Source organism: Orycteropus afer, unplaced genomic scaffold, assembly GCF_000298275.1.
Source record: "Orycteropus afer afer isolate SDZICR_OR568_19922 unplaced genomic scaffold, OryAfe1.0 scaffold00009, whole genome shotgun sequence".
In the NCBI taxonomy this organism is placed as follows: domain Eukaryota; kingdom Metazoa; phylum Chordata; class Mammalia; order Tubulidentata; family Orycteropodidae; genus Orycteropus; species Orycteropus afer.
In genome coordinates, this window is record NW_006921596.1 from 20261447 (window position 1) to 20276643 (window position 15197).

General features: G+C 42.8%; 1 protein-coding gene across 1 annotated transcript in view; it reads right to left on the reverse strand.

Moving 5' to 3' along the window:
- Positions 1–15197, reverse strand: part of GOT2 (glutamic-oxaloacetic transaminase 2) — a 29093-nt gene that overhangs the window by 6024 nt on the left and 7872 nt on the right. Inside the window, exons 2-8 of the mRNA XM_007947660.2 lie at positions 13411–13567; positions 9276–9404; positions 7023–7082; positions 6341–6502; positions 5805–5909; positions 4338–4488; positions 3950–4115 (exon numbers count right to left, since the gene is read on the reverse strand). Coding sequence (XP_007945851.1) covers positions 3950–4115; positions 4338–4488; positions 5805–5909; positions 6341–6502; positions 7023–7082; positions 9276–9404; positions 13411–13567 — 930 coding nt within the window. The remainder of the gene's footprint in view (positions 1–3949; positions 4116–4337; positions 4489–5804; positions 5910–6340; positions 6503–7022; positions 7083–9275; positions 9405–13410; positions 13568–15197) is intronic.

Genomic DNA, 15197 nt, shown 5'->3' on the forward strand with positions numbered 1-15197 from the left:
TCTGGCTTCCTGGCTTTTAATCCCCTTTCTCCTGCTCTTCCTGCCTGCTACTTTGGGCGTCCCTGAGTTGTCTCTCCTCACCTGTAACCCTGGGGCTGACTTTTAATAGATATGTAAATTATTGACAATAATTACAATAACTGGCCATGCAACCCTACTGTTAATCAATGTGGAATTTCCATCACTGTTAACCTTCTTTCACTCCCTGTCCATTTCACCTGTGGTAGCCACTAATAAACTTTGTTCTCTACTTAAAAAAAAAAAAGAGTGATTCTCAAATTTAGGACAACTAAACCAAAACACCCACTGTTGTAGAGTCAATTTGACTCATAGTGACCTCTCCTTGGGTTTCTGAGGTGGTATCTCTATGCAAGTAGACTGAGACTAAGGCTCTGGGAAAAAAGGTCCCTAAGTGGCACAAACAGTTTGTGCCTGAGCACGGCAACTGAAGGTTGGCAGTTCAAACCCACCTAGTGGCACTGAGAAGGAAAGTCCTAGCAATCTGCTTCTGTTAAGATCCCAGCCAAGAAAACCCTATAAAGCACACATGGGCTCCATGACTCAGAATCAACACAACAGCAAGTAACAGCAACAGAAACCGTTAAGACTCTCCATCCTTTAGGCAGCAAGTAAAAGCTGTATGTTAGACGACAAAATACGACCTTGCATTTAGCAGGGACAGAAGTCAGAACAAACATTCTAGCTTTTACAATAAAGACAAGGCACTGTGAACCCACAATGTGCCAAGCCATGTGCTGGGAGCTGAGGAGACAGGACTGAGACGGGGTCCTGCCTTTTGAAGCTCACAGGTGAGTCTGGGAGCCAGACCTGTAACCAACCAACCATGGAACAAGGCACGCCAACAGAAGTGCTGAGAGTTGCAGTGCTAAGAGAGCCCGAGAACACAGGATCAATTCTGTCTGAAGGACCGGAGAAGGCAGTCCTCTGACTATGTACACAAGGCTCACTTGGCTCTGGACCCATCTCCCTCTTGCTCAGCATTGACCCTTTCTAGTGCACTCCCCTGGCTCTGCTGGACACCCCTGTCAGCTGTTACCAACAGGACCCCTGTAAAAACACCTGTGGTTTATCTTGCTGTTCGCATGTGTTCACTTTCTTAAATCATCTTTCCACAAGGATGTTATGTTCTGTTAGGACAGAGGTTGCAGACTGCCGGTTAGGGGCCAAATAAGGCTCCTAGTCATGTTTTATTTGCCCCAGCTAAACATTTTAAAACTGGGTACTTGCACATAAAAACTTGGATGTCTAGTTTCTCTTGAAAACGAGAAGCTGGCAGCACTGCACTAGCAGGGTGCTTGCTAGGTGGACCTGATCACCCTGGCCCCTCCAGGAATGGTATTTGATTTCAAAATTCCCTACAGTCCCCATCCAACTCGCACCAGTCACTTTTAGCCTGGGTCCTGCAGGCACAGAGTGTATGAGTCACGGCTAGCTCTAGCACTATTTTACTTCCTTGTTCTGACAGAACAGTTCTCACTTCCTACAACACCCAGCAAGGAACTTCATGATCTACTCCCACCTTCGTAGTTTTAGTGCTCCCTGCATCCCTCCCCCCAATCCTGTATCGCTGCCCTGAATACCACTTGAAGCCCTCTAAGCCCTCTTTACACAGTGCCCATCACCCATTTCCAGGTACCTTGTCTTAGTCATCTAGCATTGTATTGTGTACACAACAGACTCTCAGATGTGTACTAAAATGTACACATTAAACAAAACTTTCATAACTAGTAGGGAAAATGGAAACACAGAACACTTAAAATATTATGTGAACCATGGGGGCTGGATGAACCCCTGAAACTATTGCTCTGAGATAATTTTTAAAACGTCAACCAAAAATATCCTCTGAAGTATTATTAAAAAATAGTTTAGGTAACTAGTAAAAAATGTCTGCTTTGGGTATTACATTCTCTTAAGAACTGTCTATCCAGGATCAACTCGACAACCTCAACTTGAAAGCTCAGATATAAAACTTAGGGAGTGGTGAGTTTACATTATTGGAGAAGGAACATCTCAGAAAAGGAGGGTGAGAGTCATGTAACTCAAAGCATGTGAGCAATGTCACTGAGTCGTACATGCGGGAACTATTGAACTGGAGTATGTATGTTTTGCTGTGTATATTCTCAACAACTACAAAACAAAATGTAACAAAATTTTACATGAAAAAAGCTTAACATAATTCTAAGGGTCAAAACTAAAACCAGCCTTACACATACAGATATACATAGGCACCCACATATATAACAGTACGTAGTATGTTATACTATAGGTCATATTGGGCAAAGAACAAAAAGGTAGATTAGTATGGCTTCAGTTATGGTTAATTTTTTCACTCTACCACACTTTCTGAAATGTACTTACATACTAATTTTATAGTAGACAAAATAAATTTATAATTTAAAAAGTAGCCAATTTTCTGGTAAGCCTAGCATAAATCCATCGTACTAAAAGGAACTGTCCTGAACCAGACTACTGTTCTTCACTTCAGTGTTTACAGGATTAATATAAAGTAGAGAAACAGAGTTGTCCCATGATCACTGGGTGAGCTTTACAGAAGTCTTTTCTGAGATACAGATTAACTTCTGTATGTACGAATCTGCTCAGAGATTCACCCCTCCATGAGCTAGCTACACGGGGTACATTCATGTACAAAAATCACTTGTTCCACGGGCACCTTGGTTTTTATGAACTCTGAGTGATCTAGAGTGATCTAGAGCAGGGTCAGCAAACTTTCTGTAAAGGGCCATATAGTAAATATCTGGCTTTATGGGCCATAAGGTCTCTGTCACCACAACTGCTGAACTCTGCTGTAGTAGCATTACAGCTGCCAGACAACTGGAATCAATGGCATGGCTCTGTTCCAATAAAACTTTGTAAGAACAGGGGGTAGGCTGGGCTTGACTTGTGGAACACAGTTTGCCAACCCCTGACCTAGACCAAAGTATTCTAATTGGTATGTCATGACCCATTAGTTGGACACAATTTCAATTATGCAGGGTGCAACTGGCAGTTAGAAAATATTTGAGGACAACACTTAAGAAGGCTAAAATACTGAGCTCTGAAAATTGCTTCAGCTATGTGTACATGCACATACACGTATGTGTGTTCAGGGTCACGATGTAAAATATATCTCTTATGTGGACTGTGGTCAAAAAGAGTGAGTGATATTAATTTAGAGACTAATTATAACAATTAAAACAAAACACCTTACTGTCATCGAGTCAAGTTTAACTCATAGCGACCCCCATTGGGTTTCCAAGGCTATAAACCTTTATAGAACCAGACTGCCCTATCTTTCTTCCACGGAGTAGCTGGTGGGTTTGAACCACCATCCTTTTGGTTAGCACTCAAATGCCTAACCACTATATCACCAAAAAAACCAAAACCAAACTCACTGCCGTTGACTTGATTCCAACTTATAGCGACCCCCATTGGATTTCCGAGGCAGTAAATCTTCACAGAAGCAGATTGCCCCATCTTCCTTCCATGGAGCGGCTGGTGGGTTTGAACTGCCAACCTTCTGGTTAGCAGTCAAATGCCTTAGGCACTATACCACCAGAGCTCCTTATTTAGAGAATAAGCATCAAGAAATTCAGATTGTATAATTAATAAAAAAACAAAAATATGACATTCTTAACAAAGTTTTCCTATGTAAGGTACTTCAGTGTGAACTCAGGGGAAGTCAGGTTGTACTTATCATGGAGGAGATACTGGAATAAAAAGAACTATGATCTCTGAATGATGCTTGTCTCTGACAGGGAACAACTAGCTTGTTTGAAAGTGCCAGCATGTACGTGCCTTCTCTCCTTTCCTCCCCTTCTAGGGATGGAAGCTGGAAGTACTGGACGCTACTAGAGGGCAATCATCAGACTGCTCTGAAGGGGTCCTAGTGGGAGCAGGTGGACAACGGGGAGCGGCACTGAGCCTTTACCATTGGTTCCGCAAATCTGGAGTGGTCAGAATGGTTGAGGCGATTCGGGCTCCATTAATAGGAGGGTTGGAGTACATGGGACGGATCAAGATCTTTAACTGTGATTCCACCCTTTTGGCTGTTTCAGCGTCTACGCAGACCACAGTGAAGGCTCCCACACGCTCACCTGAAAAGACAAAATGGATCATGTCCTCTGGTCCTGTTGTCTAACGTGCTAGAGTAAATCACGATTAAAAGTCTTATATATTGTTTACTTCCACCAGAAACATCATGGTAACTCTTAGTTAAAAATAACACCTCCCACCAAACTCTCCTCTTCTGTAGCACCTTCTCCCAGCTCGTCTTCAAACCCACCTGAACATGCATCCTACCAGGCCTGTGAGCTTACCGTATAAGCCCATGTTCTTGGCGTACGACTGGCAGAGACAAACATCAATGCCTTGTTCGATGAAGTGGCGCACGGCCCAGGCATCCTTGTTACCATCTCCACTGGCAAAGCCTTGGTAGGCCATGTCAAAAAATGCAAAAAGATTCTTTTTCTGGGAAGGAAAGAGAAGACAAAATCTTTAAGTAGTCCATCTGAAGATGCTCCAGGTAGTAACTTGTGCTTATAGACCCAGTCTAGACAGTTTTTCCTCCTAGTGGAACTTTGGGAGATGTCTTAATTTTACTAGAGGTAGGAGAGTAACAAAGACACTCTGGTGGCACAGTGGTTTGGGTATTTGGCTGCTAAATAAAAGGTTTGCAGTTTGAACCCACCAGCCGCTCCTTGGGAGAAAGATGAAGCAGTTTGCTTCTGTAAAGATTTACAACCTTGGAAACCCTGCAGGGCAGCTCTACTCTGCCCTATAGGGTTGCTATGAGTTGGAATTGACTCAATGGGAGTGGGTGGTTTTTTCAGGAGAGTTACATTTTTTTTTTGTAGATATGGTCCCTTGAGAAGACACTAAGAAAACAAAATCTTAAACTCCATCTGCCCAGGAATGCTGCTTGGTCAAACAGGACGTTCTTCTAAGGCCCACAGTGACCTGGGTAATTTGGTCTAGTAAACACAGGACTAGAATGCTTTAAAACTCAGCATCAGCCTCTTCTGGGGCTGGTGTAGCCCTTCTGGCACTGGTGTAGCCCTTCCGGGGCTGGTGTAACTCTTCCAGGCCTGGGGTAGCCCCTCCGGGGCTGATGTAACCTTTCCGGGGCTGGGGCAGCCCTTCTGGGGCTGGGGTAGCCCTGGCAGACTTACAGCCAGGGCTCATGGGTGAGCTCATCAGAACCATGTCTTCTCAGAAGTGCAGTCTGTGGTGGTTTTCCTGTCTCATCTTGTTTGTAGCTTAGATTTGACAGAAAATGAGAAAAGGTGTGAATATGAGGAGATGATACAAGGGGAGTAATATTCTGCCCCTTAGGGATTCTGACTAGCGCCTTCTCTGGCAGCTGACTGTGCTCTATGAATGAAAATGGCAATGTTGAAGGCAGTGACAAGGGAAGGAGGGGACATGTAAAAGTACATAGAAAAATGACCAACCAACCACTGAGCAGGGCAAGTGCAGGCACAAGCATCAGACACCCTGGGGCCAGTGGACAGCCCCATGCAGGCCAGCCAGCGACAGGCTTTATGTAGAATTACTCATACCCAGGCTGAGGATCAAAGTTATTTTCAAACTGTTCATGTATCCTCAATTACAGAACTGCTAGTTATGCAAATGACGAGCCCTTTCTTGGCAGCTTACTATGTATGCAGAAATTTCATGCAGGTCAAGGTTAAGTGTGTCTCACTGTTGAGTCTTTGCCAAATTAAGCTTCCAAATCTAGTTACTAGACACAGCACTGTCACCAGCCAGTTCCTCCTCCTCCTCACCTTCACCACTGTTGCTATTTCCTTCCACTGTTCCGGACGGGGGTCCACTCCCGTGGGATTGTGAGCACAGGCGTGTAGAAGAAGAACACTTTGCTCTGGCATTTTCTAAAGAGGAAAACAATCAACAGATTGGTTTGCAGCTTTAAAAGAGAGAGTTTAGCTGAAATGTCATAGGTCACGATCATTTGCTAAGGAACAAAGGTAACCCGAGGTCGGGGAATGAGCTCACCCCAATATCTTAAGTCAGATACTGAGATCCACTGGGAGACCTCAAAGGAGCTCCAGTGGGGTAGTGGTTAAGGCATTTGGCTATTAATGCAAAGGTTGGTGGTTTGAACCCACCAGCTGCTCCATGGTAGAAAGATGAGGCAGTCTGGTTCCTAAAGATTTACAGTCTTGGAAACCCAATGGAGGTCGCTATGATTCAGAATCGACTCGTTGGCAGTGAGTTTGGTTTGGTTTGGGAGACCCCGAATCTCTAAAAGCAGCTTTATTTCTTGTTTCTTTACCCTTCTCGCCCAGAAAGCCACACTTACTGAAATGTCATCTATAGCGCCTGTGAAGTCAAAGCCGCACGTCTTGGGGTCGTAGTATCGATAACCATGTAGCTGCATGCCAGCGTCCCTGAAGATGGGTGTGTGATTTCCCCAGGACGGCTTGGGCAGAAAGACATCTCGGCTGAACTTAAAGAATCTTTGCTAAAAGATGGTGTCAAAGCGGATAGAAAAATGAAGAAAAAGGAGGCAAATAACAAAGTTGGTGGTTTTTACTGAGAAGGCATCTTTCTCTACTGGAATCCAGCTCCCCTCTATGGCTGAGAGACAGTATGGACCCAAAATGCCTGGGCTGGATTCTGGCTCTCAAATTATACTGGCTGTGTAGCCAAGGACTCTCTGGGCTCCACTTTTTCTTCTGTGACATGGGGATAACTATACCTCCCTCACAGGGTTATGATGAGAATGAAATGAGTTAAAATATAAAAGCTCCTGGTAAGAGCAAGTGTTCAATAAAGTATAGATATTATGATTATATCTTCCACGCAATTTCTTCAAAGTACTTTCATTTTTCCTAAGTCCATTTATCAGACAATAGGAAATCTGCCAATTTTGTGAAAAGGGGATGCTACTTCTGGGGCCAGAGGTCAAATACCCATACAATAGCAAACTCCATCTTACAGACCATCTCATGGCTATTTCCCAAAGGGGATTCCAGACTCACCAGAAAACTGGCTCCGATCCTTAATGCCCCAGTTCCAGAAATGGTCTGCACAGTGACATACTGAAGGAAAGAGACCCTCAATCAGTGAAGTGTAACACTCTCTATACAAGCCTACAACTTGTTAACAAGACAGGTCAAGCCCACAGAGGGGCAGTGCTCTGCACAGGCAGCACCTTTTGTACTTCGGAAGCTGGAAGCAACATGCCAGGTGACTATGCAGAAAAGGAGAGAACAGCAACGTTGTGTCTCTCCCCCGTTTGTCACGACATGGACCGATTCTCTGTTCCTGTCCCAGAAGAGCTGTCTCTTCAGCTTCCAACGCCTTTGATGATGCAGAAACTATTTTTTTTACTGCCCATTACTAGTATCGGCCCAATGTTCTATGGATAGGACACAGAAATTCCTTCTCATTATTAAAGAGCAGTGATTTAGTCAAAGAAATAAAGACAGTAAGAACAAACACTGCATCAAAACATTATTCTAGAATTATAGAAAACCAAATGGCAAAGTTCCTCAAAAAGCAAGCCAGCAAATATAGTAGGATACTGTTAGACATTTTGAAGGCTGTTTAAGACATCCTCATCTACAAGTTTTCATTATCAGAAAATATCAACCTTTCAGGCAACAGGAAGATGTCTGAGATAAATCTGTTCCTTCGAATCAATCAACTTTAGGGGATAAGTAAGAAACCACAGTAGGTATATATGTGTGTGTGTGTTTGCACCATAGAAGTAGAAGGCTTTTTATGCTCTACAAACATAAACACATTCTCTGGACAGGGTGGTAGTGTGGTAGTGGCAATGGGTGAAAATGCAACTAAACAAAACCCATACATTGGTCCCTGCAAACTCTGGCATGATGGAAACCAAAATCTAATCCTGCAGACTGTCGACCTGATAGTACTAATGATTCACAAAGGCACGGCAACTTTAAAGGACAAGCTGATGTTATTTTAAGATAGGCCAGTCTCATACTTAGGTTACAAGTGGCTAGACTGACAGGCTCTGCAAAAATCAAAGCATGAATTAAAAATACAGGTATCTTGGTGAAGGGTGAGTCAGTGGTTGACTGGATGGAAATCAACCAAACCAAGCATGCCCCCTCCATGACTTAGGGTAAATACTACATCAACCTGGGCTGGACGTTGTATGATTTTCTGAGTTAATAAACTAATTTAGAAGAACTAACAAATGGACTTAGCCCAGTCTCCTGAATAAGTTGTATTAATTCTGGTAGGGGAGAATAGGATGTTACCCTAATTTTGCTACCCCCACTCCCCCATTACTTACATATACAAATGTATCCATTGGAAAAGAAAGTAAACCACAATGCACAGGCGCCCACATGTCAGCCAGCCCTCCCTCAGCCTGCTCTGGGTGTGTTCCATGGCCTGGCCATGTCCTACCCATGGAATGCTAGTCTTCCACTACAGGCTCTGGGCCTTCGACTGACAGGAGCAACTGGGCTACTCTGTGGGTACATACAGGAATCTGTAAAAAGTGTGAGTCTAGCGGTGTTGAGGGCCACCATCCTTCTCCCACGATAGGAGGGCACTCCTGTAGTCACGAAACAAAATATATATGAACTGCTGCATGGAAAATGAATTTGCTCTGTAAACTTTCATCCAAATTGCAACAGGAAAAAAAAAAAAAAGGAGGGCACTCCAAGGAAGTGTGAAGAGGAGACAAACTAGGAGGTCCTTGTGCTTCTCCTTAGGGCTGCAGTGATGCCTCTGGACCTCTGGGAGTAGGCAGGGAGCAGGAAGGGAGGGCGTTTTACCTCTTTCAATGTGCAAACTGGCTGTAAGGTAGCAGAGGAGTGCTTGACCGGCCTGAGCCCCACCAACCCACCTGTGACTTGTTCCCTGCCTGCTTCCTCCACCTAAGCAGAGAGCTTAGGACATGAGGGTGGGGTGAATGAGAGGCCCAAACTAAGCAATATCAGCTATTTCAAAAGCACATTCCACATATAAAGAATATAAGCACACACAGACTAACAATAAAAGGAGCACCGAATCTATCTACCAGAGGAATTACTACTGCGTTGTCAGGATTGCTACTACATTTTTAGAACTGTTGTTATATGTCTTTAATTTAATTATTTCTAATACACTCTCTAAAGAAAATGCATTGGCAATAGTGTGGTCATCTCCATAGAATCATTGCATATAAAGTAGGCTGTCTTTTCCTATGTGGTTAGATCTGGGAATGTTAAAAGCAGATGTGGGACGATGCCAGAGTCTGTTCAGCTTACCCGGCCGCTTTTCAACACCTCATTGTTCTCGCCCAGGGCCAGTTCAGCAGATGCCTTACAAAATTCAGCCAGTCCTCCAATAGGCAGGTATTCCTTGTCCAGATTTTTTGCAGCAATCTGGGCCTCTGCCTAAACAAGAGAAATGCATCCTTTTAGTTCCCTCTCCTTACCTAGAATTGTCAATAATTAATATTTAATGCTTTATGAGTTAAATTTTAAAAGTAAAGCCTTTCCTTTTTTTCTTCCACCTGTCTAGAAATCTACTCATTATTATTTCTGTTTTATCGTGGTACAAATACACATAACAAAAGATTTGCCAATTCAAGGTCCCTGGGTGGGGCAGATGTAGCAACCCAAAGGTTTTACCCACCCAGTGGTACCACAGAAACCCACATCTGGCAAGTGGCTTCCAGAGAGTATAGCCAACCCCATTCCTGAGCCTTCAGAGTCTCTCCAGAGGAATACATCAACCAACGACTGCCTCAACAAAAGATCTGCCACTTCAATGTTTTGACATGTATAATTCAGTGACATTAGTTCTATTCCTCAAGTTGTGCAACCACCAGCTCTATCCATTTCCAAATGATTCCATCATCATCATGAAAACTCAATGACCACCAGGCAATGGCTCTCTCTCATCCATTCCCTCCCACCCCTCGTGATCACTGATGGACTGTGATCTCTGTACATCTGTCTGCTCTAGCTATTACATATGAATGGGTCATATAGTACTTTTGTGACTGACTTATTTTACTCAGCATAATGTTTTCAAGGTTCATCCATGTTAAAGCACTTTTTCTTTTTAAAATTTGAAGTTACTGTCTAAGAAAAAGGGCAAGAAGAAAATTTGATGAGTTGGGTTCTGACTTATAGGGACCCCTCCTTGGGCTTCCGAGATGGTATCACTGTAGAAGTAGATAGCCCAATCTGTCTTCCGAGGAGTGGCTGGTGGGTTTGAACCGCCAGCCCTCTGGCTAGCAAATGCCTTGGGCACTATGCCATCAGAGCTCTTGACTGCTGCTTCCATGGGTGTTGACTGTGGATCCAAGGAAAATGTAATCCTTGATAATGTCAATCTTTTCTCCATTTACCATGATGTTACTTATTGGTCCAATTGTGAGGATTTTTGTTTTCTTTGTGTTGAGGTGTAGTCCATACTGAAGGCTGTAGTCTCTGATCTTCATCAGTTTAGTGCTTCAAGTCTTCTTCAATTTCAGCAAGCAAGGCATTATCATAGATTGTTAACAAGGCTTCCCCCAATCCTGATGCCATAATCTTCTTCATAGAGTCTAGCTTCTTGGACTATGCGTTCAGCATACAGATTGAATAAGTATGATGAAAGGATAAAAACTCTGACCCCATGCAGTACCCCTTGTTCTGTTCAAACAAGAGCCTCTTGGTCTATGCCCTGGTTCCTCATGAGCACAATTAAAGTGTCCTGGAATTCACACTCTTCTCAATGTTAACTATAACTGGTTATAATCCACACAGTTACAAAGATGAATGCCTTTGTGTAGTACATAAAACACAGGTAAACATATTTCTGGTAATCTTTGCTTTCAGCCAAGATCTCACTGACATCAGTAATGATATCCCTTGTTCCACGTGCTGTTCTGAATCCAGCTTGAATTTCTGGCAGTTTCCTGTCTATGTACTGATGCAACCGTTTTTTAATTATTTTCAGCATAATTTGACTTGCGTGTAATACTAATGATATTGTTTGGTAATTTCTGCATTCCACTGGATCACCTTTGGAATGTACACAAATATGGCTCTCTTCCATTCGTTGGCCAGTAGCTGTCTTCCAAATATCTTGGTGTAAATAAATGAGTGTTTCTAGCATTACATCCATTTGTTGAAACATCTCAGTGGGTGGTCCATCAATTCTCAAAGCCTAGTTTTTCACCAATTCCTTCAGCACAGCTTGGACTTCTTCCTTCAATACTATTGGTTCTTGATCAGATATACCTCCTGAAATGGCTGAATGTCAACCAATTCTTTAATTCCTTCCATCTTCTTCTGATGCTTTCTGTATTGTTTAATATTTTCCCTATAGAATCCTTCAATACTGCAACTTTAATTTTTTCTTCAGTTCTTTAAGCTTGAGAAATGTCAACAGTGTCCTTTCCTTTTGATTCTCTAACTCCAGGTCTTTTCACCTTTCATTACAATACTTCACTTTGTCTTCCCGAGCCACCCTTTGGAATTTTCTGCTCAGCTCTTTCACTTCATCATTTATTCCCTTTGCTTTAGCTACTCTCCAAGCAAGAGCAAGTTTCAGAGTCTCTTCTGACATCCATTTCGGTCTTTTCTTAACGTCACACAGAAGCCAACCCAGATATAGAAGTACCCAAAGTAAAATAAACTTACATTTTGGTCTCTTCTCTCTAAAGGTCTTTTTTATGACCTTTAGTTTTCTTCATGTCATCCCACAACTCATCTGGTGGTCTGTCACTGGTGTGCAATGCGTCAAATTTATTCTTCAGATGTTCTCTAAACTTAGGTGGGATATACTGTAGGTCGTATTTTAGCTCCTATGGACTTGTTTTAATTTTCTTCAGCTCCAACTTAAACTTGCATATGAGCAACTGATGGTCTGTTCTACAATTAGCCCCTGGCCTTGTTAAGACTGATGATACTGAACTTCTCTATCATTTCTTTCTACAGATGTAACTGATTTGATTCCTGTACAGTGTATAGTTGTGGTTTGTTGTTGTAAAAAGTATTTGAAATGAATAAATCATTGGTTTTGCAAAATTCTGTCATGTGATGGCTGGTGTCATTCCATCACTAAACTTTAAAATCAAGTAAAATTAAAAAACCAACACCCAAACTCACTGCAATTGAGTTGATTCTGACTCATAGTGACCCCCTCTTTGGGTTTCCGAGGTGGTAAATCTTTACGGAAGTAGACTGCCCAGTCTTCCTTCCACAGAGGGGCTGATGGGTTTGAACCGCCAACCTTCTGGTTAGCACACAAATGCCTGAGGTTCTACATCACTAGAGCTCCTTTCTATTACTAAGGCCACATTTTCCAACAACAAATTCTTCTTTGTTTCCAACTTTCACATTCCAATCACCAATAATCATCAATGCATCTTAACTACATGTTTAGTCAATTTTAGACTGCAGAAGTTGGTAAAAATTTTCAATTTCATCATCTTTGGCTTTAGTGGTTGCTGTGTAAATTTGAATAGTAGCAGTATTAACTGGTCTTCTTTGTAGGCATATGGATCTTATCCTACCACTGACAACACTGTACTTCAGGATAGATTTTAAAATGTTCTTTTTGACAATGAATGTGATGCCATTCCTCTTCAATTTGTGATTCCTGGCTAAGTAGACCATACAACTGATCCCAAATGGCCAACACAGTCCATTTCTACTCACTAATGCTTAGGATATTGGTCTTTTGTTTTCCCTTTCATTTTTGACAACTTTCAATTTTCCTAGAGTCATACTTTGTACATTCCATGTTTCAATTATTTAAGGTTGTCTGCAGCTGTTTCTTCTCATTTTGATTCACTCCACATTAGCAAATGAAGGTCCTGAAAGCTTTCCTCCATCTACGTCATTAAGGTCGACTCTGGAGGAGGCAGCTCTTCCCTGGTGGTATTCTGAGTGCCGTCAAGCTGAGGGGCTCACCTTCTGGCACGGTATCAGGCAGTGCTTCATTGCCAGTCATCAGGTTTTCAGTGGTCAATTTTTTCACAAGTCAATCCCCACGTCCTTCGTCCTCGTCTTGGTCCGGAAGCTCCGCTGAAACCTGTCCCCCATGGATGACCCTGCTGGTATCTGCAATACTGGTGGCATAGCTTCCAGCATCATAGCAACATGCAAGCCACCAGACGGCAACAAACTGACAGACGAGTTGTGGAACACGATACGATGCTTATTTTCAAAGATTATTATAAAACCACGGAAGGATCAATCTGAGAAAAGAGCAAGTAGTTCCAACCACTTACTTTCACAACTAAGAAGAAACAGTTCCAGATCCCGACTGATTAACACAGTTAGTGCCAGTAATTAGTAGAACACAGGTCTCCTTATTCTCAGTCAGCACTCTTCCTGCAACCCCCTACAGGCCGTTTGGGTTTATTCATCCCATTTAGCAGCAGGGAGTTGGCAAGCTCACCTTCCGGACACTAGGGAGCACGTAAGGCTTTCCATTATCATCCCGATAGGCCCCGACTCCCAGATTCATTTTTTTGCTGTTGGTATCTCTCTTAAAAGCTTCTGTGACTCCCAGGATGGGATCTGGAGGCCCCATCTCCACATGGGCCCACCAGGAGCTGAAATGAGAAAAACAGGGCATCAATCAAGTTGGCTAGATCCTCACAGTCAGAGATTGCTCTGATTAAACTCTATTTCAAGAAACGTCTGCATGTTTACTATACATCACATCAGGAGGCATCAATAAAACAATATATAAGATTTCAAAGCAGCTTACAGAAGAGTGAAGACTAATGATTTCAACAGAAATGCTAGGACGTGGGTTTTAGAGCAGTGTGAACCTGACCTTAATTCCCCAGGCAAAGAATATTTCAAGTAATCTGGCAGTGAGGAGGTAAGAGCAGAGAAGTACAGAAGGGTCAATGTAACAGTATTATCTGATGTCCCAAGGGGCTTGGGTTTTATCCCGTCCTCAAACATCAATTGTTAAAGCTTCAATTAGAGTACTTGTTAAATATACAGGTTGCTATGGAAATAATCAGTCCAATGGACTAAAGGACTAAAGGAACTTTAGCCTCTAAAACCCTGAAACCAGAAGATCTAGATGGTGCCCAACTACTACTACTGACTTCTCTGAAAGGGATCACATCAGAAGGTGCTAGATAGAGTGGGAGAAAAATGTGGAACGAAACTCAAAATCATAAAAAAACACCAGGCTTACGGTCAGACAGAGCCTGGTGGAACCCCGAGACCATGGCCCTTAGTCACCCTTTGGACCTAGAACTGAACTCACTCCCATGAGTGATTTTACTCTCATTCTATTTTCAGCCACACAACAGACAGATCTACAAAGTGAACAAACCCTAGGAAGGCACGCACTTAGAACAATTAACCCCTTGAGACAAAAAGGGCAGCATTTGCCCAAGGACAAAACTCAGAAGGCAGGAAGGATGGAGAGAGAAGGAGAAATGGAAATGAGAAACACCGAGAGGAAGTGGGTAGAGTGATGTTACATTGAGGGGATTGCAATCAATGACATGAAACAAAATGTATGAATTGTTAGATGGGAAACTGATTTGCTCTGTAAACTTTCACCCAGATTATGATAAAAGTTTTTTTAAAAAAACCAAACATACAGGTTCCTGAGCTCTACTTGGGATGTAGTAAAACATGGAGAATCATTAGGTTTTGTTTTTTTGAGAAGGGGGAGTGGGAATCACGTAAGTTGCCCTGAAATGGAATGCACGTGATGGCAGCCAGTAACAACAGTGGTGATCTGGTGATAGGAGCAATATGAACGGACTTACATTTTTCAGAGCCCACCTGTTCACTGGGTGGGGTACTAAATGCAGGGTAAGAGGAGATGCAGAAAGATCACCAAAGAAGCTGGTTCATTACCCAGACAGAGAAAGAGATGTGAGCTTGGACCAGGGTGGTGGCAGCAAAGGTGGATAAGAGACAGATTTGCTAGGTACTTAGGAATTAAAAAACAGTGGGCTTTCAGGAAAGAAATAAAAATCAACTGCCTCTAACATTTTACTGGGAGCTCTGGTGGCATAGTGCCTAAAGCATTTGACTGTTAACTAGAACGCTGGCAGTTCAAACCCACCAGCCACTCCTTGGAAGGAAGACTGGGCAATCTACTTCCATAGTGATGTTGTTGTTGTTGTTATGTGCCGTCGAGTCGGCCCCGACTCATAGCGACCCCTCCTTGGGTTTCCGAGGCAGTATCACTACGGAAGTAGGATT